At 49.7% G+C, this 22,946-nt stretch overlaps 1 protein-coding gene across 2 annotated transcripts; it reads right to left on the bottom strand.

Annotated features, from left to right (window-relative positions):
• Nucleotides 1–2,102: 2,102 nt before the first annotated feature.
• On the bottom strand, nt 2,103–15,815 carry LOC123795625 (glutathione S-transferase theta-2B-like). 2 transcript variants are annotated; one of them, XM_087857549.1, is made up of 7 exons: nt 15,594–15,815; nt 11,987–12,758; nt 8,390–9,210; nt 4,039–4,126; nt 2,970–3,120; nt 2,710–2,883; nt 2,103–2,382 (listed from the first exon to the last, which is right to left on the bottom strand). In XM_087857549.1, exons 3-7 carry the CDS (start codon nt 8,499–8,501, stop codon nt 2,173–2,175), a joined length of 735 nt encoding a protein of 244 aa, XP_087713675.1. In that variant the 5' UTR covers nt 8,502–9,210; nt 11,987–12,758; nt 15,594–15,815; the 3' UTR covers nt 2,103–2,172. The 2 variants fall into 2 exon arrangements, with proteins under 2 accessions (XP_087713675.1, XP_045658451.1); XM_045802495.2 differs by lacking the exon at nt 11,987–12,758 and having other exon boundaries at nt 8,390–8,547; nt 9,126–9,210.
• Nucleotides 15,816–22,946: the final 7,131 nt, after the last annotated feature.

Below are 22,946 nucleotides of genomic sequence, written 5' to 3'. Positions count from 1 at the left end.
TTCTCATTCAGATCATGCCTTAGAGCAGGGGATCAGGACACAGGGGGCTGAATGGGACCAGGGCCAGGACCCCACCATCCCTTCACCACTGGCAAGGCTTAGGGGCTCCTGCTATGGGCTAGAGGTTTGTCTTCCCTTGTCCCCCTGGGGAATGGGATAGTACCCTTATAAAGAGACTCCAGAGAACTCTCTAGCCCCTTCCACCACCTGAGGACCTGGAGAGAAGACAGTCATTTAGGAACCAGGAAGCAGGCTCTCATCAGACCCTGAATCTACTGGCACCTTGACCTTGTGCTTCCTGACCTCCAGAAGTGTGAGAAATAAATGTTGATCCCTTAAGCCACCCAGTCTCTGGTATTTTTGTTTTGAGGGTTTTTTTTTTTCAAGATTTTACTTATTTATTTGAGACAGAGACAGTGAGTGAGAAAGAGAGAAAGAGAGCAAGCACAAGCAGGGAGAGGGGCAGAGAGAGAGAGAGACAAGCAGGCTCCCCGCTGAGCCTGACACGGGGCTTGATCCCAGAACGCTGATATCATGACCCGAGCCGAAGGCAGAGCTTAACTGACTGAGCCACCCAGGCGCCCCTCTGGTATTTTTGTTATAGCAACGCATGCAGCCTAAGACACTGCCCAAGGCTCACAGGCAAGAGGCATGGGGTAGTGGCTACGTTCTGAAGTGACTGCCTTCCCTCTGGGTAAGGGAGGCTGTCAGGCACAGACGGAAGGGAGCCCAAACGTTCTGGCCTCCTAGAGGGAGGGGGGAGTCTCTGCGATAATCTGGGTTTTCTCTGCCTATGGAGTTCTATAATGCCCAGTGACCAATTCTTAACATTATTGTTGTTGTTGTTGTTGTTATTATTATTATTATTATTATTATTATTAAGGAGGCTCCCATCCAGCATGTAAACCCAATGCAGGGTTTGAACTCATGACCCCTGAGATCAAGACCTAAGCCAAGGGGCGCCTGGGTGGCTCAGTCATTAGGCGTCTGCCTTCGGCTCAGGGCATGATCCCGGCGTTCTGGGATCGAGTCCCACATCAGGCTCCTCTGCTGGGAGCTTGCTTCTTCCTCTCCCACTCCCCCTGCTTGTCTCTCTCTCACTGGCTGTTTCTCTCACTGGCTGTCTCTGTGTCAAATAAACAAATGAAATCTTTAGAAAAAAAAAAAAAAAAGACCTGTGCCGAGATCAAGAGTGGGATGCCTAACCAACTGAACCACCCAGACAGCCCACCAATCCTTTATATTAAATTCTCTGAGTGAAAGTATCTGGTATGGGCTCTGTCTCACAGATCAATCTGGCTGATACACATGGCGGCTTGTGCACAGTCCATAACCCCACTGTTTGCTCTTACACTGAAATCGCACTGGAAGACAGGAGTGCTTGTTAAGTCTTCTATGTTTTCCAGACGTCAAAAACCATTACCATAGCCCTTGAAACATTATCTATATCCTTTAGTAGTCTGCCATTCTAATGGCTTACTTAACATTTTATTGCCCTGATGACAACGTGATACACTGACTTGTTATCTGTGAGGTTACTTTGATTAACTGTGGTGAAGGTCACTGGGACACACTTTTATTACATACATATAATATAATACGACAGTGCAATAAAACCGATCATTCTTGGTTTCTTATTCAAGTGTCTGAGTCTTCATTATATTTTTTTAAGATTTTATTTATTTACTTAGAGTGAGAAAGAGAGAGCAAGCGTGCAAGTGGGAGGAGGAACAGAGGGAGAGGGACAAGCAGACTCCGTGCTGAGTGTGAGCTGGACACAGGACTTCATCTCAGACCCTGAAATCATGATCTGGGCCGAAGTCAAGAGTCAGAGGCTTAACCGACTGAGTTGCCTAGGCACCCCAAGTCTTCATTATATTTAAAAGACCAATGACATTTGCTGATTTGAAGTCGATTTGTTTTTCTTCATGCTATTGAATTTTCGGAGCTCTTTATATGTGGTGGATTTTAGTCTTCTATTGATTACGTCTGCTACACCTGAGAAACAGCACTGCCAAGGGCATCAGGTGTCCTACCTGTACAGAGCTCCTCCAGGAGTCAGAAACAAGAGATTGAGGCAAGATAGGCTGAAAAAGGACAAGTAAGAAACTAAGAATGAATCTTTATTGCTAATCTCCTGGACTCCAACCATCAGCCCCCCTTCCAGGCTCTTCAGGGGATCCTGGAAATACGAAGCAGCATACACGGATGGACTTCTGGGGGCGGGGTTGGGACTTTTTTGTTGACCGCCTGCTCCAGGATGTTCAAGATGGGACCACGGGTCTCCTGCAACAGATCAGAACCCAGGAAAGCCTCCACTCGCTCACGCCACGCTGCCAGTCTCGGCCGTCCCTCAAACAGGTCACAGCCAACAGCAACAGGCTGCAGGGACAAGGAGGGGAGAGTTACAGTGATGCTGAGGCCCGCCATGCCAGAACCAGTAACACATGTGCCAGGGCCGTTCCCCAACCCCCATGGGAGGCCCAGGCAAGTGTGGCCAGCCTCAGGGCCCGAGAGCACCAGCACCAAACACCACGCCCAGGAGGGAAGCAGAAGGGCAGGGCGAAAGCGCCAGTTTGGACAGCAACTTGCTCTGTGATTCTGGGTAAATTCCCAGCTTTCCCTAGGCCTGCCTCAGTGTTCCTGTCTACAGAGGAGGGGATGGGAGGTTGCTGCCCAGAGAGGCCGCCCCGCAGGCCCTGCTCACACCTGCAGCAGCTCCTCCAGCGCCATGAGGTCGGCCAGCGACACCTGCTGGCCGGCGACAAAAGCCTGGTCCCCCAGGAACTTCTCCTCCAGCTGCTGCAGCGCCAGGTCCATGAAGGTCTTGTTACGCTGCACCTTCTCCTCAGGCACATGGACCCCAATGAGCGGTGCCATCACCTGATGTGCAAAGGGTGGGCTCAGGCCGCGGTCCCCGCCTCCTCCCAGGGCCCGCACCGCCAACAGCCCCGGACGGCTCTGCTCACCTGGGTCCACAAGGGCACGCCGAAGGTGCCCCGGATGCAGTCCGCATGCCAGCCCAGGTACTCGTGCACGCGAGCCCGGGCCCGAAGGTCCGATGGGTACCAGTGGTCCGCCGTCTGGTACTTAGAGCTCAGGTAAATCAGGATGGCAGAGCTAGAGATAAGGGCAGGCGCAGTGGCTATGAGGACCCTGCTTCGTGGCCTTTCTCCTCAGCGGCTCCCAACCCTCAGTGGGGCTCTGGGGCTTCTCTGTACTTGACGGCCTCCCCTCCCATCTGCCGCTCCCTGGGCGCTGCCTCCTCTCTCTCCCCTGCCTGAACCCTTCCGAGTCTCCTTCCTTTGCTGTCTCAAGCATGGACGCTTGGCCAGACCGTCCACTTTGCCCTTTAAGAGGCTTATCTCCGTGACACCACAGCCGCTGCCCTGGGAGGCACAGATGTGCTTTCTCGTCTGCGTGTGAGGAAGCTAAGGGTCAGAGTAATTAAGCGACTTGTCCGAGGCCACACAGCTCAGAAAAGGTTCTCTGGGCCTCTGGAATCTTGCATCGAGTCCCCTGCATGTCCAAGTGTATGGGTTGGGGACCTGGGGGGTCGGGGGGGAAGCATGTCCTCAGATCTGTCATGGGTCCCCTCTGACAGGTCCTCCGGCCATCAGTCTTGTAGCCGCCTGACCTCTTGTCCTCCACCTGCCTGGTGGCTGGCCCTCACCATGAGTTGTCCCCTCAGGCCCTGGCAGACTCTGGAGAGTAGCCTAAGGAGTCAGGAGAGGCCCTTCCAGCTTCCATGTGTTGAACCTGGTCTCTGTCCAACTGGACAAGTGCCCCCATGTCCTCTTCTAGTGCCCCTCAGTCTGGGGGTACAGAGGCCCTGGGGTCCAGAAGAGGAGGCTGAAGACAAGAGAGGTATAGCACTATGTGGCATCAGCCCCCGGAGAATCCCGGTCACCTCCAACCCCAGCTGTCAGGTCTCACCACACCCCTCCCTCTGCCCTCACCTGCCACATGGGGTCTAAGAGGGCACACAGCAGGACAGCCAGAGGCCAGGTGGGCTGGGGGCTTAGGGAAAGAAAGCACCTTTCAGCCAAGATGAAGTCGCCATCCTTGAGGGTGGGCACCCTCCGCAGGCTATTAATCTGAAAGAACTCCTTGCTCAGGTGCTGCCCTGTGGAGAAAGAAGTCAAAAAAGGCCTTCACAGCAAGAAACACAGCCGCTGTGCCCTCCTTCTCCCTTCCGCAGCCAGAACCCCAAGTCCAGCCTGGGCGAAGCTGTGTGGGGCCACAGCTGGGCCTTGGGACCACAAACGGGGATGGCCTCCCTGCCCTGCCGCCTCCCAGGATGGCTGAGGGGTTTCAGGAGCGCAGCCAGGTGCTCCGGGTGGGTGAAAGGGAGTTATTCGGCCAGGTCTGGGGTGAGCGGGAGGAAGGGAGGCAAAGAGGCGAGGCTCAGCAATTCCCACCTCTAAACTCTCACGTGGTGGCCAGCTCCCCAGGGTCTTTAGGGCTTTAGGACTCTAAATACAGGCTTTCAAGTCAGGAAAATCCGGCTCAGTATTTACTCCCCATCCCACAGAGTAGAAGTAACATTATCCTCCTTCTCAGAGGGGAAAGCTAAGGTTCAGAGAGGGCCTGCTACCTGTCCAAGGCCACACAGCAGAGGGCAATCTCTGCAAAGGCAAAAGAAATGTAGATTAAAATTAAATTTCCTTACAACTTGCAGCCCTTTGATAAATACCTGAGACAGGCAGAATGTGACTTTCCTCAAAGAACTCACCACTGCCTTGATGTCATGCTTTGCTAGAGGCCCAAAGCAACCTCAGCTTGGCGAGAGCCAGACCTCCAGGATCCTGCTAGTCTTTAAATCCCTTTGCAGAGGCGTCTGGGTGGCTCAGTGGGTTAAGCATCTGACTTCAACTCAGGTCATGATCCCAGGGGCCTGGGATCCCTCAATTCCATGAGCCCCAACGTTGGGCTCCCTACTCAACAGGGAGTCCGCTTCTCTCTGTGTCCTTCCCCCCACTAATGCTCTCTCCCACTCCTGCTCTCTCTCTTTCTCTCTTCCTCTCAAATAAATAAATAAATATTTTTTTAAAATAAAGAATTTTTAAATCCTTTAGGGACTCCCTTTATCTCTACTAAGCCCCCAATTCCAAAATATATAATCAGTTGCACCTTACAACCACAGTGCAGCTCTTTCTCCCTATAGTCCCTATGCTTTAATAAAAGCACCTTTTTAAAAAAAATGTTTTAAGATTAGCTATTCTAGAGGGAGAGGGAGAGAGAGTCTCAGACGCCACACTGTGCTCTGAGCCCGCGGATCTCAATCTTACGAGCCTGAGTTCATGACCTGAGCCAAAGTCAGGTGCCACCTCCAGCTGGGTTTTAATTCAATCAGGTACTGGTTTCAGCTGGCTCCAGGCTGAGGTTTCATGGCCAGAAGTGGCTCGACCAGAGATGTGAAGGGGATCACCTTGGACCAATGAGGAGGAAACCTCAGATGGGAGTCTTAAGATTGGCAGCCATGCTAGCGACTTAGGTGGCTGTCCCGTGCCCAAGAAAGACAACTTTGAATAAGAATAGAAATAAAGAGAGAGCATCAAGCTTCTAGATCTTATTACCATTCTGGCCAGGGTACTACCTTCCAGCCAAAAGGCAGGCTTTTTTCCTCCCCTTAGAGTAGCCATGGGCTAGAGGATTGCAGCCTGAGCAACTGACATGCAAGTGTTCCAACAAGACGATGCTCCTTGAAGAGCCCCAGGAATGACAGTAAAGGAAGAGAAGAGGAAGTACTCACCAAGTCTACACAGAGGCTCAGAGTCCAGATGAGAAGACTCAGGCCCCATGATCAGGGTCCAAAATGAAGGGATATGGTCTGGGAGCGAATAGTCAAGAAATAATTCTTGAGATGTTTTTGGTGCAAAAAGGTGTTTTTATTAAAGCACGGGACAGGACCTGTGAGCAGAGCTTCACTGAGATTGTAAGGAGTGATTGGTTATATCCTTTTAAGTTGGGAGAGGATAGAGACAAAGGAAGTTTCCAAAAGGATTTTCATATGTTAAAGTAGACGTACAGGATTCTGAAGGTCTGGCTATTGTCAAGCTAAGGTTGCTTTTACCTCTAGCACAGCACGAACATTAAGACATAGATCAATGGAACAGAACAGAGACTCCAGAAATGGACCCTCAGGGGCGCCTGGGTGGCTCAGTCGTTAAGCGTCTGCCTTCGGCCCAGGGCGTGGTCCCGGCGTTCTGGGATTGAGCCCCACATCAGGCTCCTCCACTGGGAGCCTGCTTCTTCCTCTCCCACTCCCCCTACCTGTGTTCCCTCTCTCGCTGGCTGTTTCTCTCTCTGTCAAATAAATAAATAAAATATTAAAAAAAAAAAGAAAGAAAGAAAAGAAATGGACCCTCAACTCTATGGTCAACTAATCTTGGACAGATTAGGAAAAAAATATCCAATGGGAAAAAGACAGTCTCTTCAATAAATGATGCTGGGAAAATTGGACAGCTACATGCAGAAGAGTGAAACTGGACCACTCTCTTACACCATACACAAAGATAACCTCGAAATGGATGAAAGAGCTCAATGTGAGACAGGAATCCATCAAAATCCTAGAGGAGAACATAGACAGTAACCTCTTCGACATCAGCCACATCAACTTCTTTCAAGACATGTCCCCAAAGGCAAGGGAAACAAAAGCAAAAATGAACTTTGGGGACTTCATTAAGGTAGAAAGCTTCTGCACAGCCAAGGAAACAGTCAACAAAAGTAAGCGGCAACCCACAGAACAGGAGAAGATATTTGCAAATGACATTACAGATAAATGACTGGTATCCAAGATCTATAAAGAACTTCTCAAACTCAACACCCCAAAAAACAAATAATCCAGTCAAAAATGGGCAGAATGGGGCACCTGGGTGGCTCTGTCGTTAAGCGTCTGCCTTCGGCTCAGGGCATGGTCCTGGCATTCTGGGATCGAGCCCCACATTGGGCTCCTCTGCTGGGAGCCTGCTTCTTCCTCTCCCACTCCCCCTGCTTGTGTTCCCTCTCTCGCTGGCTGTCTCTCTCTGTCAAATAAATAAATAAAATCCTAAAAAAAGGGGGGGGTAGAAGACATGAACAGACACTTCTCCAAAGAAGACTTACAGCTAACAGACACATGGAAAAATGTTCAACATCATTAGCCATCAGGGAAATTCAAATCAAAACCACAATGAGATACCACCTTACACCAGTAAGAATAGCAAAAATTAACAAGGCAGGAAACAACAAATGTTGGCGAGGCTGTGGAGAAAGGGGAATACTCTTACATTGTTGGTGGGAATGCAAGTTGGTACAGCCACTTTGGAAAACAGTGTGGAGGTCCCTCAGAAAGTTAAAAATAGAGCTACACTATGACCCAGCAATTGCACTACTGGGTATTTACCCCAAAGATACAGTTGTAGTGAAAAGAAGAGCCATATGCACCCCAATGTTCATAGCAGCAATGTCCACAATAGCTAAACTGTGGAAGGAGCCGAGATGCCCGTCAACAGATGACTGGATAAAGAAGATGTGGTTCATATATACAATGGAATATTACTCAGCCATCAGAAAGGACGTATACCTACCCTTTGCATCGAAGTGGGTGGAACTGGAGGGGATTATGCTAAGTGAAATAAGTCAAGCAGAGAAAGACAATTACCATATGGTTTCACTCATATGTGAAATATAAGAAACAGTGCAGAGGATCATAGGGGAAGGGAGGGAAAACTGAAGGGGAAGAAATCAGAGAGGGAGACAAACCATGAGAGACTCTTAACTATGGAAAAGAAACTGAGGGTTCCTGGAGGGGAGGGTGGAGGGGGTCCCTGGGTGATAGGCATGAAGGGGGACACCTGATGTGATGAGCACTGGGTGTTATATGCAACTGATGAATGACTGAACTCTACATCTGAAACTAATGATGCACTATATGGCGGCTAACTGAACATAAAAAAAAAAAGTTTAAAGAATTCATCTGTGGGGATGTCTAGGGAGCACCCAACTCTTGGATTCGGCTCAGGTCCTGATCTCAGGGTCAGAGACGGAGCCCCATGAGGGTTCTATGCTGAGCGTGGAGTCTGCCTGAGGCGCTCTCTCTCTCTCCCTCTCCCCCTCCCGCCTATACACTCTCTCTCTAAAATAAATAAATACATCTTTAAAGAAGAAAAAGAAAAAGACAGTGTGAGTTCTTTGAGACCTGTCATGTTCTGCCGGTCCCAAGCACTTGTCAATGGGCTACAGGTTGTATGGAAATCTAATTTTTATCTATATTTCTTTTGCCTTCGTTCTCATCCTGGGGCTACGAGGGCGACGGAAATTGTTTGGAAGAAGAGGGAGCTGCGGGGCCAGGAGCCTGTGGCTCAGGCGGGGGCTGTGGACACCTGCAGAGCCGGCCCCACCCCACCTTTGAACACCTCCGTGGTGCACAGCTTGAAGGGGATGCCGTTCTTCTTGGCGAAGATGGAGACGGCGCGGCAAGGCTGGGACAGCATGTCCAGGTAGAGCTCCAGGCCCATCGTGGCGGCAGCGGGGACGCGACGGACAGCAGGTTCAGGACAGCAGCTGTGGCAGGACTGGGGCGCTCCGAGATACAGGGTCTCGGGCTCCACCCCCGTGGGGCCTCCACCAGTGCGCGTTAGCTCACTGCCCAGATAGTTGCCTATCCCGGCCCGCCCTCCCCGGGCTCCAGCTGGGACCCTGCCCGAGCGCTAGACTTTGTCCTTCCCGGAGGGGCCCGCCCGGCGCCGACCCCAGGCTTTGATCAGGAGATTCGCGCACACAGAGGCTAATATTTGGGGGCTGGGCGGCCTGCCTGCCCGCCCACATATCCCACCAGCTCCCGGTGCATTGCGTGCAGGGCGCGCTGGTGGGAAGGGGCAGACCGCAAGGAAGACGGCGCACGGTGGGAGGGGGCGGGACTGCTGAGACAGAGAGCGCGGGGAGGAGGGGGCGCACCGCGGAGAGAGAGATCTGGGAGGAAAGATCTTCAGGGGTGGCTGAGGGGGAGGGGGCGCAGCCTGGGGAGAGGGGCCCTCGGCGGAGAGGGAGATCTGGGAGGAAGGGTCTCAAGATGGGGCTCCCAGCGGAGATGGGGCGCGGAGGAGGAAGGCTTTGGGCAAGCTGGTACCTTGCCCACGTACCTGCCTGCTTTTCCGGTCGCCTGTGCCAGAGATCTTGGCAGGTCCCGGGCTTCACCCTGGCTTGGAAACGCCAGGGCTCCTGGACCTGGAAAACCCACAACCCATGGACATCAAAGAGTTTTGTTCCTGGACAAAAGGAAGGGTAGAGGATGACTGGGATACTCCGTCCGGTGGGTGGAAGGAACCTTAGAGGTCGCCCGGTGGGATAGCGTATTTGCAGGTGTGTCCCAGGTTGGTGAGAACCTAGGCTGGGAGATTAGATTTAGGAAAGAATTTTCTGCAGTCGGAGCTACCCACCAACAGAGCAGCTGGCGTGAGAAAGTGTGAGCTGCAGGTCGATGAGGGTGTGCGAAGGGAAAATGCCCAGATCAGGGAGACAACAGCCAAAAGCCAAAACATCCCTTTCCCCTTTCTTCTTCTCACTCCTCACCCTACCCTGGATGTGATCCCAGGCACAGCTCTGAGGGTCTAGGGCCTGCCACCCAGCTCTAGCCCAGGCTTTGAGAGTAACCCATCCCTCTGACCCGGCCGAGCAGGTGGATCAGAAGGCTTCCCTGGGATGTTTGAAGCTGGAATTCAGGAGAGAGGAAGTTAACATGGGCATCGTGGGTGATGTGGGAAGCAAAGGCAGAAGAAAAATCATTTAACTCCCTTACAGCGCACTGACAAGTCCTTGAAACAGGCAGAGTGACCTTCCTCTAGGGACTCAACTTCCTCCGTGTTAATACTTTGCTAAGGGCAAAAGGCAACCTTAGCCCGACCTCCAGGATCCTGCGAGCCTACTGTAACATATAAAAATTGTTTCGGAAACTTCCTTTATCTTTATACCCCCCATGATACGTGTTGACAATCACCCCCCCAACATATGGCCCACCGATATACATCTGAAGGGTCTCACGACTAAGGTCTTATTAGACAGTAGTACATGACCTTTCCCCAACAACAGCTGGCCCCTCAAGGTCCTGGAAACCGTGCTTCCAAAATTCCTCAGAGACTTACGCTCTCCCTAACCCCCTGCCAACTTGAAAGTCTATAATGGGCCATTCCTCATGACCCCAGTGCAGCCCTTTCTGCCTATGGGTCCTGTCCCCGTGCTTTAATAAAATCCCTTTTTTGCACCAAAGACGTCTCAAGAATTCTTTCTTGGCCGTCAGCTTCGAACCCTAACATCTTTCTTACATACATGAGCTGGGGCCACTGGTGCGTTGGTCACAACTGCAACTCACTAGGCAGGCTGGCCTGACAGGAAGCAGCTTAGTCACAGAAAAAGAGAGTTGGAGAGAAAAGCAGCTTCTGACCCCAGCTCCCCTGTGGGCAAGCCGTACCTCTCCCCTTCCGACAACCGAGTTTTCCAGGGAATCCCTCCTTTTGCCTAAACCATTTGGCACTGAGTTTCTGTCCCTTCTAAGGAAAAGAATTCTGGCAGTCTGCAAGGAGTTCCAGGGGGTCCAGGGGCACAGTGGCAGAACTTAACTGAATTATGGCCTGCAGGTGTGTGGCAGGCAGAGTTTATAAACCATGAACTTGGATATTTACTTGAGATTTCCAAGCAAAGTGTTCAAGGTGTGTGGCCTGGTTTCTTCTTCCTCCTCTCAGTATAACATGTGAGCAGAGAGATTAATTGAGGGCAGAACTGTCAAGCAAAAGAGGAACCTGAACTGGATGATTTGGAGGGATCCTCAGCCTATCCAGATTGCAAGGATCCCTAAAATCAGGAGGCTTGCTGTCAGGAGAGCACAACCCGCCTCTGTCCTGGAGGTCGCGGATAGGTTTGATCCATGAACACCTGGGCTCCTGTGTGCTTCAAATGTGTGGGGTGTGGTGTGGGGGGAGGTGGGAGCACTGAGGGGGTATATGGTGGCGTTGGGGGGTGCATTTGTGGGTGGGGGTGTGGTGCGTGCACCCGCGTGTGTGTGGGCGGGGTGTGTGCCCGTGCACACACACTCATGCCGGGAGCATGGAGGGCACAGTTCAAAAAACCTGAGTTTAAATCGTGACCCTGTCACTCTTTAACTATGTGACCTGGAGCATGTCATGAACTTCTTTGAGTCCTGGTGTCCCTTGCTGTCAAATGGGATCCTTCCTCCACTCAGACTCAGGTCTGTTGTAAGACATAATTTTCAAAATATCTGTATAAAATCACTGAGCCCTCTGCCTCAGTTAGATGCTAGCTTCTTTGCTTCTTTGTACCTGGTCTTTTTATCGCCATTTCGTGCGCTTATTTTCATATTGCTACAAAGTCCATCTACCTGTACTTTGAACAGCCGGATAATGTTCCATCAAGTATGTATACGTGTGTGTGTGTGCGTGTGTGTTTGATATACGGGCCTGATACAGTGATATTTGTTATGGCACTAAATTTGACTCTGCAAATAGGGACATGTGCCAATCTCTCTACCTTTGCATGTGACACCCTCCACCTGACTGGCACCTCCTCCCACTTCCTGTCCTCCTTCTACCTCTAAACTTCCAACACCATGACAGCAGTCAGTCCGAAGGAAGCAAACTCCCAGGCTTTGGATGAGATGCGCCTGCAAGCAGGGTCATTTTCAGCTTCTGTGTTGAAGATCCCCATGAGGCAAAGCTGGTAGAAGCCTCTAGAATCCCCTCCCATTGAAGTCGCACACAGCATGCTCAATTAGCCCCAACAGCAAGCTGTGGCAACATGTGTGAGATGTCGCCAACTAGAGGCTCCATGCCCAGGATTTTTCCTGGGGGGTGATCCCCTATCTGGCACATGTCCAAATGCCAGACTCCCAAGAGGAAAGAATAAACCATATTGGTTGTGCCAATAGTTTAGGCACAGTGAGTCACTCCTGATGGTCTGAAGTTAATTATGAAAAGCCTCTCAAAATACACACCTATGGGGGGCCAACCTTGAAAGCAGGCCTTTCCAAGAATAGCAATCAGGACTGTTACAGTAACTTTTCTGTGCGGTCTACCCCTCCGTCCTTAGCTGGGGTGTCTTCACAGCAAAATTATCATCAGTGGAACCCCACATGACTGGATGAGACCACTATGCAGTACTGATCTCAGCAATGTCTTTTTGGGGTCCTGGACTTAGCCGGTCACGAGAAAGCTCATTAACCATCAAGACCATCGTAGCAAGCCGGATGGTTTCCTCCTCCACTTTCTGTATGAGCCTTTTTTATCCAGTCCAAGGGATCGATGGAAACACAGCACAGCTCTGGCTCATAAACTGAAGCAAATCTGAATGCCTTCCAGGGCTGTCATTAAACTCAGGGCGCACACAAACACACACGCAAAAGCACAGTCCCAGAGGGCGCCCATGGTCCCCCTGGAAACAAACAGCTTAGTATTAGGGCACCCCAAGCAGGTCATGCATTTAGGCAGTCAGCCCCACACATAGCCTCCCACTGTGGGGTTCTGAGTCTGCATGATTCAGTCCAGCCCCTGGTTTCCGAGGGACAGCCTAGGGTGGTCAGTTCCTAGCCGTTTTGCTTGTCGGTGACACTAATTCATCCATCCTGAGTGTCGGCCACATCTGCAGGTGTTCTGTGTGGCACGTGCGGGAGCTGGAACCACCCCCATCTTCCACAGTCATTACTTGTCAGGTAGAACGATAGGCTCACATCTGAATTTGAAGGACTCACAGCAGCTTGGAGAGTTTTCCTTCAGGAAAAGGAGAAAGCTTCCAGGAACAAGGATCATGAATGCCCTCCCCCCTTTCCCTAACTCCCTCACACTTTCTCAGGTGCCTGTGTTTTGATGTTTTCCCTTGTAAAACTGTGGTGTCCCTGGTGCCTGGGTGGCTCAATCCATTAAATGTCTGCGTTCAGCTCGGGTCATGATCCTAGGGTCCTGGGATCGAGTCCCACAACAACAGGCTCCCCACTCAGTGGGGAGTCTGCTTCTTCCGCTCCCCCTGCTTGTGCTGTTTCTCAAATAAATAAATAAATAAATAAAATAAAAAAACAAAACTGTGGTGTCCCATTTACTAATCAAAACTTCATATCTCGGGGCGCCTGGGTGGCACAGCGGTTAAGCGTCTGCCTTCGGCTCAGGGCGTGATCCCAGCGTTATGGGATCGAGCCCCACATCAGGCTCCTCCGCTAGGAGCCTGCTTCTTCCTCTCCCACTCCCCCTGCTTGTGTTCCCTCTCTCGCTGGCTGTCTCTATCTCTGTCGAATAAATAAATAAAATCTTTAAAAAAAAAAAAACTTCATATCTCCCACTCTCATCCAGACCCACGTCTACAAAGACTGTTTGCAAGAGGGACAAAAGCATTTCCACAAAAGACATTTTTGTAACTTAACCAGAAAGATACATCACGTTCAGAAAATGATGAGGACAAAATCCTGAAGTTTCGACAATTTCATATGGGTTTACATAACCTCCCACCCCTTTTGCCCTGATGACTTAACCAGTGAGGAGCCTGGAAAAGATTAATCTTTTTCTGACAACAGCTGCTTTTAGGTCAGCTGCCTTCCTACCGGGTGCGTACCAGGGGCAAGGGGAGGGACAGAGAGTCAGATGATTGGCTTATAGACGCCAACTGCCCCTCCTCGGGAAAGCCATCGGCCACAATAGTGAGATAGCGGGAGAGCGGGGTCGGGAGTCCCATCTGGGCAGAGGGATCACAGTCCCCGTGATGTGCCTTCTCCCGACTCCCAGCTTTTGGGGGATTCACACGCTGGGAACACAATCTCTGTATCTGAAATACACAGCAGAACAGCACATGGTCCAAACAGAAAACAAGCTCTTTTGTGTGCATCCATGATGTTTCCACGGTTGTTAAGAAGGAGACGGCAGACCCAAAATGGAATCACTTGGCTAAACCTCACATCAGCAAACCAAGACTTAATATCTAACCTAACTGCAGCTTCCAACCCCTGCAGGAATGTAACCATTAACCAGTCAACATGGAACTACGGGGTTAGCACTAGTGAGATAATCTGCGTGATGGACCTGTTCGTCCTCTTTAGAAGGCAAGTTTGCTGGAAACAATGCATTTTTGGCAAAATTTCCTTTTCCCACCACCTTTTCACGTTTAAGAACGTTTCCTTTCTAGGGGCGCCTGGGTGGCACAGCGGTTAAGTGTCTGCCTTCGGCTCAGGGCGTGATCCCGGCGTTATGGGATCGAGCCCCACGTCAGGCTCCTCCACTATGAGCCTGCTTCTTCCTCTCCCACTCCCCCTGCTTGTGTTCCCTCTCTCGCTGGCTGTCTCTATCTCTGTCAAATAAATAAATAAAATCTTTAAAAAAAAAAAAAAGAACGTTTCCTTTCTAGGGTGCCTGGGTAGCTCAGCAGGCCGTGACCCCGGGGCCCTGGGATCAAGCCCCTCGCCAGGATCCCTGCTCAGCGGGGAGTCTGCTTCTCCCTCTCCTCCTGCCCTTCCCCCTGTTCATGCTCTCTGTCTCTCTCAAATAAATAAATAAAATCGAAAAAACAAAACAAAACACACCTTTCCTTTTCTTTAGAGAGCCGGAGCTCCTTTCTACTTGCTAGAAGGGATGCTATCTGCTTCATGAATTGTTGAATAAAGCCAATTTGGTCTTTAAATGTCCTCAGTTGAGAGGCACCTGGGTGGTTCAGTGGGCTAAGCGTCCAACTCTTGATTTCGGCTCAGGTCATGAGCTCAGGGTGCTGAGATTGAGCCCCGCATCGGGCTCTATGCTGAGTGAGGAGTCTGCTTGAGATTCTCTCCCTCTCCCTCTCCACCTTCTCCTCACCTCCCAACTTGCGCACGCACGCAGGCATGCTCTATCTCTCAAAAAAATAAAAGATGGGATGGGGCGCCTGGGTGGCGCTGTCGTTAAGGCGTCTGCCTTCAGCTCGGGGCGTGATCCCGGCGTGCCGGGATCGAGTCCCACGTCGGGCTCCTCTGCTGGGAGCCTGCTTCTTCCTCTCCCACTCCCCCTGCTGTGTTCCCTCTCTCGCTGGCTGTCTCTCTGTCACATAAATAAATAAAATCTTTAAAATAAAAATAAAAATAAAAGATGGGGCACCAGGGTAACTCGGATGGTTAAGCATCTGCCTTCGGCTCAGGTCATGATCTCCAGGTCCTGGGATTGAGCCTCCTGTCCGGCTCCCAGCTCAGCTTCTCCCTCTCTCTCTGCCCCTGCCCCTCCCCCAGCTTTACTCTCTCTCTCTCTCTCTCTCTCTCTCTCAAATAAATAAGTCTTTAAAAAGAAGAAAAAAGATAATGAAAATGCAGCATAGGGGACAAGATAGATAGCCTCTGTTAACAAAGACCGCATCTCTGACAAACATTGCTGAAATGTTTTGCTGACCCAGACCAGGGAAGGAAACGACCAGTACCCAGAACACAAACAAGTTCTTCGATCTTGAAATGAACCCAATGCCTGAGAAACCCGCAGCCCTGACGCTCTTAACCCTTGATTGTTTTGCCCTTAAAAACCCTCACTTATAAGCCATCAGGGAGTTTGGGACTTTTAAGTACGTGCTCCCAATCCTAGGTAATGCCACATCAATGAATAGCTCACCTTTTTCACCCAAAAGCTCCGAGTCGGTTTTTGGCTTCTGGCACATTGGGCTGAAGAACAAATTCTCTGTGCTTTGGTTGCATAAGCTGGGCACAGCTTCTGCTCGGGCTACATCAGGTCACAGCCCAATGTATCGGATTGCACTTAGAGTCAACTCTGGGCAATTCAAGTTGGATCTGTGACTCGGGATTCCCAAAAAGCTGCTGGCGGCTTTCCTTCCAGAGAGCAGGGGTGGGTTCTGAATCCAAATGGCAAGTAAGGTTTCCCTGGGCCCTTTTTACTTGGTCCAGCTTCGAATCTGAATTAACCCCTACCCTCACCAGAAAAAGATACGTCCACCAGACTGGAAAGTCACCGGCCTCAAAGGATCACACACCTGATTTTACAAGAGCTCTTGAGCAAACCGAACACTTTTTGAAAGCTCCAAAAGTGTATCTCCATGTGGAGATCGCCATGGTTCTCTCCATCATCCTTTTTTCCGGAGGCTCCAAAAGGCAAAAGACAGCAGCTATGAAGATTTATTATTTTTTTCAAATACTTAAAAGAATGGAAATGTTAACTGGCCCACCGGCAAAAAGCAAGGAAGTTGTGCCCCATAATCCTTTTTCTTCCCAGCTTTCCCTGACTGGGATGATCCCTCTAGCATTTATGAAATTAAAGTATATAACATTTTATATCAATTCTACCAGAGATCTAGATTGTTAGAAAGAAAACCACAGGCCCAAAAGGGAGTCACTTATGTTAGGGGCCCCATGTGAGCAAACCAAGACTTAATACCTAATTTAAGTGCAGTCCCAGCACCCCAGGACGGTAACCTTTAACTGATCAATGTGGAGTTTGCTGGTCCACACTAGAAAACTGGTCATCCATAACCCATTCCATTCCCCTAAGGAGAGTGATCTTGCCTAAAACAATGGATTCTCTGGTAATAATTGCCTTTCTTTCTGCTCCCTCTCTACCTTGAAAAAACCTTTCCTTTACCGCAGCTCCACGGAGCCCCTTTCTGTTTGCTAGATGGGATGCTGCCGGACCCCAGAATCATTTAACAGGCCAGTCCGATCTTTTACATTATTCAGTTGCATTTTGGTTGTTTAACAAAGTCAAATAGCCACAAAATACAAAGCCATTTTTTAAAGCCCCCCTCTTTTGTTTTCCTCATTGCAAATATGCTTAAACCCTTGGCGGCCAATCCAGCATTTACTGGTTTAACATTATAGGCTCTAGGGAAGGTCCAGGCTGGAATCCAAGAGAACTGCAGCTGGGATGAAGAAGGCTGGAATTGGAATGTTGTTGTTTTTTTCCTCCTCTGGCTAATGGAAAATTTTGCATCAGCCCTGTGAACCGATTAACCCTTTTCTCCCCCTTCTTATCTGGAGGAACAGCAGTGCAAGCTTCCAACTTCTTTGGCCCTTCCAAAGCTTACCTTTGAGAATATGGGGGGGGGGGGGGCTTCTATTCCTGATGCCAGCAGGCAGGTCTGAGGACCCAGTGGGGGTCCTGCAGAACCAGCCAGGAAGATCCTTGGCTTCACACAGGATGGAAATTAAATGTGAGCCGGCAGGAAGTGAGAGCAGAGTTTACTGAAGATAAAGAGAGCAAGTAACAGAGCGAGTGTCCAGGAAACTCCGAAAGGAGGGAGGCTCTCCTATGTTCAGAGTCTGGGGTTTTTATTGGGGATGGTGATCTGGTGCCCACCTCCTCTCGGGCATCCAGGAACCACTCAGAACAAAGACGAGGGCCTAGGTGTCATTCCTTGGAGCAGAAAGGTCTTGGCATTGGTGTCTAGCTCAGGTGGTCTGGAATGCCCAAAGGACAGCTTCCTCCAGTCATTGTCATCAGGTCCCTCTTTCGGTGTTATTTATCCTAGAGAACCATTAACTCCTGGTTCCATGCAAGGAGGATGGACCCTATTTGCAAGGCCCATGTAAAGTGCGGTCGGGATACAGGTCCTAGCAAGAATAGAAGCAGCAACGAGCAGATTTTGATGGAGTCCTTCAGTCCTGTCTCACTCCCACCTGGAGAAGAGAACAAAAACTAGTGGCATCACCCAGGATGGATTTTGCTTCCCCTTTACTCTAGCCAGAGTGGCTAATGGGGGAGGGGTTACTGAGTGTGTGTGGCGGGGGGGGGGGGTAGTTAGATGGCTCATCGTCTGCTTCCACAGCTAACATTACCTCTCACAACCAACAGCAGCCCAGTTGCCGCTCCACACCAGGGATGATTCCCTGGCCGCCCCGGCACGGCGAGGGTACCAAACCCTGCTCCTTCCTTCTTCCTTTTCTTGAACAAATGCTTTTCACTTCTTTCGATGAGTCAGGTTGCTCTTGAAAACCCCACTCCTGCCTCTCTCTTTCGGAGAACTGTGCATGAAAACTTTTCCCTTCCTGATGAGACCAGATGCTTGGCTCCTGGACCTGTTTTGAAAGCATAAGCAGGGGCACCTGGGTGGCTCTGTCAGTTAAGCGTCTGCTTTCAGCTCAGGTCCTGGGGTCCTGAGATCAAGCCCCACTGGGCTTCCTGCTCAGCAGGAAATCTGCTTCTCCCTCTGCCTCTGTCCCACCCCCACACCACTTGTGCTCTCTCTCTGTCATATAAATGAATAAAATCTTTAAAAAAAGTTTTTTTTTAATGTTTTTACTAATTTCCTTTTTTTTTTTAAAGATTTTATTTATTTGTTCTTCAGAGAGAGAGAGCACAGGCAGGGGGAGCAGCAGACAGAGGGAGAAGCAGGCTCCCCGCAGAGCAAGGAGCCTGACGTGGGACTCGATCCCTTGACCCTGGGATCATGACCCGAGCCAAAGGCAGCCGCCTAACCAACTGAGCCACCCAGGCGCCCCATGTTTCTAATTTCTGCCCAGGAAGGTGCATGCCTCCCCCACCAGAGTCTTAGCAGGAAGAATCAGAAACTCAGCGTGCTCGGGGTGCCTGGGTGGCTCAGTCATTAAGCGTCTGCCTTCAGCTCAGGGCGTGATCCCGGAGTTCTGGGATCGAGTCCCACATCAGGCTCCTATGCTGGGAGCCTGCTTCTTCCTCTCCCACTCCCCCTGCTTGTGTTCCCTCTCTCGCTGGCTGTCTCTCTCTGTGTGTCAAATAAATAAATAAAATCTTTAAAAAAAAAAAAAAAAGGAAACTCAGCGTGCTGACCAGGGCAGGGGCCCTGAGCACACAGTGCATCAAAACATCATTTTGGCCAAGAATCTTAGAATCTTAGAGCTGGTCAGGAAAGCCAGGCAGAATCTAGTGTGACCCCACAAAACAGTCTTTAAAATACACAGCAGTACTGAGGTAGAGGGGAGCCTGCAAGCCCTGCTGATATAAATGACCTCGAGACATTCAGTGTGAGAGAGCAGACATCCTTGTAGAAATTGTTTTAAAGTTTTTATTTCAGGGCACCTGGGTGGCTCCGTCAGTTAAGCATTTGTCTTCAGCTCGGGTCATGGTCCCAGGGTCCTGGGATCGAGCCCCACATCGGGGGGCTCCCTGCTCAGTGGGGAGTCTGCTTCTCCCTCAACTCCTCCCCCCTGCTCATGATCTCTCTCTCACAATCTCCCTCTCTCAAATAAGTAAATAAAATCTTTTTTAAAAAATAAAATAAGGAGCGCCTGGGTGGCTCAGTCGGTTAAGTGGCTGCCTTTGGCTCAGGTCATGATCTCAGGGTCCTGGGATCGAGCCCCATGTGGGGCTCCCTGCTAGGCGGAGAGCCTGCTTCTCCCTCTCGCTCTGCCTGCTTGTGCTCTCTCTCTCTGTCAAATAAATAAATAAAATCTTTGAAAAAATAAAATAAATAAAGTTTTGGGGTTTTTTTTAATAAAAATTTTATTTCTTTATTTGAGAGAGAGAAACAGAGCATGAGCAGAGGAGAGGGGCAGAGGGAGAGGGAGAAGCAGACTCCCCACTGAGCAGGGAGCCCCGTGGGGCTTGATCCTAGGACCCTGAGATCATGGCCTGAGCCGAAGACAGACGCTTAACTGACTGAGCCACCAAGGCACCCCAAAATAAAGTTTTTATTTTAATTCTGGTTGGTCAACGCAGTGCTATATTGGCTTCAGGTGTACAACAGAGTGATTCGGCACTTCCATACCTCACCCAGTCCTCATCACGACAAGTGTACCCGTTAATCCCCGTCACCTATTTCACCCATCCCCCACCCACCCACCTCCCCTCCGGGAACCATCAGTTTGTTCTCTATAGTTAAGAGTCTGTTTCTTGGTTTGCCTCTCTCTCTCTCTCTCTTTTCTTTTTCCTTTTGCTCATTTGTTTTGTTTCTGAAGTCCACGTATGAGTGAAATCGTGTGGTATTTGTCTTTCTCTGACTGACTTATTTCCTTTAGCGTGATACACTCTAGTTCCATCCATGTCATTGTAAATGGCAAGATTTCATTCTTTCTTATGGCTGAATAATATTCCAGAACAGACATCCTTTTAAACACACAGTCCTCCAGGGATGAGAATTAAGAAACGGCTGAAAATCAGTGTGGTCAGGCTGGGAACTGAAACTACAAGTGCCCTGAGGCTCCCCGTCCTTCTCGTGCCCTAGGAGCGTAGGGCCTGCACCGTGGGGATGCGGGACTGAGAGCCCACGGAGAGCCCGGACCTCAGGAACCTGCCCATGGGCAGAGGCAGACAACGGGGAAACTGTCTGTCTTGGCCTGGACTTTTGATAGAAACAAACAAATCTCTCCTGAGAACTTGCAGCCCAAGCCTGCCCTCATGGGTTTGGGGTTTCCTTACGTACTACTCGAACAAGCCAGAAAACCCAAAGCTGACAAGTTAACTTCACATGGTCCCAGACAGACAGCACTTTCAAGGCAGTTTTCTGAAGCCAGGATAAATCCTTTTAGAGGGCATCCCCCATTCCCCAGCCAGGCTTCATGGGACTCTCACCTATAAAATCCAGATGCTTCTATACCTCATTTCCAAGTCATGGACCCCAGGCGAAACAAGCCAGCCTGAGAAAGAGACACGGTAAGACAAAAGGTAGAAACGGACCCCCAATGCCGTCAGATATTGGAATTATAAAATACAGAATACACAGTAAGGGTGCTGAAATATTTAACAAAATAGAAGATGGGGTTTAAAACTAAAGCAAGGAGGGGCGCCTGGCTGGCTCGGTGGATTAAGCCACCAACTCTTGATTTCAGCTCAGGTCATGCTCTCAGGGTCCTGGGATGGAGCCCAGCCTCTGGCTCAGCACTCATCGGGGAGTCTGCTTGAGGATTCTCTCTCCCTCTGCCCCTCCCCCAGCACGCACTCTCTCTCTCTCTCTCTCTCTCAAATAAATAAATAAATCTTAAAAAAAAAGAAAAGAAAAGAAAAGAAAAAAGCCTGAAGATCCTGTGTGTGTAGATGGCGTCACCCAGGGCATGAGCTGCTACTCAAGGGTCCTGAAGCCAACGGCCGAGAACAAGCTAAGAGGACAAGTCCAGAAACGTATTTCATACAGCCAGCTAAACACACGAAATCTAAAAACAGAGCAAAACCCGTTACCACGAATCTTAAGAAGATAAACACTGTGAATGATGAGGAAGGTAACAGAGGGAGTACAGCTTTTGCAGATACGCGAAAGGAACGCGCACAGGTCTCAAGGGGCCTTTCCCTTGAACCCCTGCAGAAACCGGGATCCCTCAGCAGCGTCAGGAAGGAACCCGGTTGTGCTGATGGAGCGCCAAGATTAGCGGCTCAGTTGCAGTTTCTAGAGTCACATCAAATACCCCAGAGACCAAGAAGCTAGATGTTTTATACAGTTTTCTTTTTAAAAATCTTGTTAAGGGGGCGCCTGGGTGGCTCAGTCGTTATGCATCTGCCTTCGGCTCAGGGCGTGATCCCAGCGTTATGGGATCGAGCCCCACATCAGGCTCTTCCGCTATGAGCCTGCTTCTTCCTCTCCCACTCCCCCTGCTAGTGTTCCCTCTCTCGCTGGCTGTCTCTATCTCTGTCGAATAAATAAATAAAATCTTTAAAAAAAAAAATCTTGTTAAGGTATAGGCGTGGGCACATTCTTAAAACAAACTCTGTAAACGGATCTTTCCTATAATCCGGGAAAGGGGAATGTCCGAAGTCAAGAAAACGTGCTGAACTTAACGTGCTAAACAGGAGGCACTTCACGAAATCTGCTCGCTGAAGTTAACGCAGTCTCCTTTACAGCCTTCGCTTTTAAGCGGCGGTGAACGTGTGTCTGATTGGAGGACACACAGAAATACGGACAGTTTCGTGGCAGTAAAAAAATATAAGACAACAAGTGATGAGCCGTTGCCCAACTCTTTTCGTTCTTGATGGCCTTAAGTCTACTTAACTTTCCTCTCACAAGAGGAAAAAAACAGAAGGATTCAGAATTGGAAGAAAAGCTGAAATCCCAGAATGCAATTACTTGAAGGTGGAGGGGTTTTGTAGGTATTAAATCACCTTTTCCTTGGGGGGGGGGGTGAAAACAAGACTTCTAAAAAAATGTGTTTTTTGAGAGACAGAGTGGGACAGGGGTGGAGGAGGGCAGAAGGAGAGGGAGAGAGAGAATTTTAAGATCGGGCTCCATCTCACAATCCTGAGATCATGACCTGAGCCGAAATCAAGAGTCAGACATTTAACTGACTGAGACACCCAGGCGCCCCATAAATAAATAAACTTTAAAACAAGAGCAAGGAATAAAAGACTATTGAAACGACATGGCAGACTTGAAAAAGAACAAAATAGGACTTGTAGGGGAGCCCGGCCAGCTCTGTTGGTGGAGTGTGCAACTCTTGATCTCAGGGTTGTGCGTTCAAGGCCCATGTAGAGATTACTTAAAAATAACTTTAAGGAGGGGCGCCTGAGTGGCTCAGTCGTTAAGCGTCTGCCTTTGGCTCAGAGTGTGATCCCAAAGTCCTGGGATCGAGCCCCGCATCAGGCTCCTCGGCTGGGAGCCTGCTTCTTTCTCTCCCACTCCCCCTGCCTGTGTTTCCTCTCTTGCTGGCTGTCTCTCTTTCCATCAAAAAAATAAATAAAATCTTTAAAAAAAAAATAACTTTTAGGGGCACCTGGGTGGTGCAGTCAGTTAAGCATCTGCCTTCTACTCAGGCCATGATCCCAGAGTCTTGGGATCAAGCCCCATCTCGGGCTCCCTGCTGAGTGGGGAGCCTGCTTCTCTCTCTCCCACTCCCCCTGCTTGTGCTCGCTCTCTCTCTCTCAAATAAATAAATAAAATCTTTAAAAAATAAAAATTAAAAAATAAAATCTTTAAAAAAAATTAGAACTTCTAAAAATAAAATTAAAAAAAAAAAAAAACATGGTAAGTGAACATAAAAATAGCTGAAGAGAGAATTAAGGAACTAAAAGATAGACCTAAGAAGTTATTCAGAAAGTAGCACACAGGAAAAAAAA

Source organism: Ursus americanus, chromosome 30 (genome assembly GCF_024610735.1).
Source record: "Ursus americanus isolate L20-20 chromosome 30, mUrsAme1.1.p, whole genome shotgun sequence".
NCBI lineage: Eukaryota > Metazoa > Chordata > Mammalia > Carnivora > Ursidae > Ursus > Ursus americanus.
The sequence above is the reverse complement of the archived record's forward strand: the minus strand, read 5'-3'. Positions and strand labels throughout refer to the sequence as shown.

Bases quoted from the DNA above. Each gene is read 5' to 3' on its own strand.
- LOC123795625 (XM_045802495.2), bottom strand. From the start codon at position 15,639: ATGTGCCAGAAGCCAAAAACCGACTCGGAGCTTTTGGGTGAAAAAG. The intron at 2,884-2,969 runs GTGAGCAGAGCC...TTTGCACATCAG, and splicing joins GCGTGCCCTTGTGGACCCAG to GTGATGGCACCGCTCATTGG. The intron at 2,383-2,709 runs GTGTGAGCAGGG...TTGTCCCTGCAG, and splicing joins CGCTGGAGGAGCTGCTGCAG to CCTGTTGCTGTTGGCTGTGA.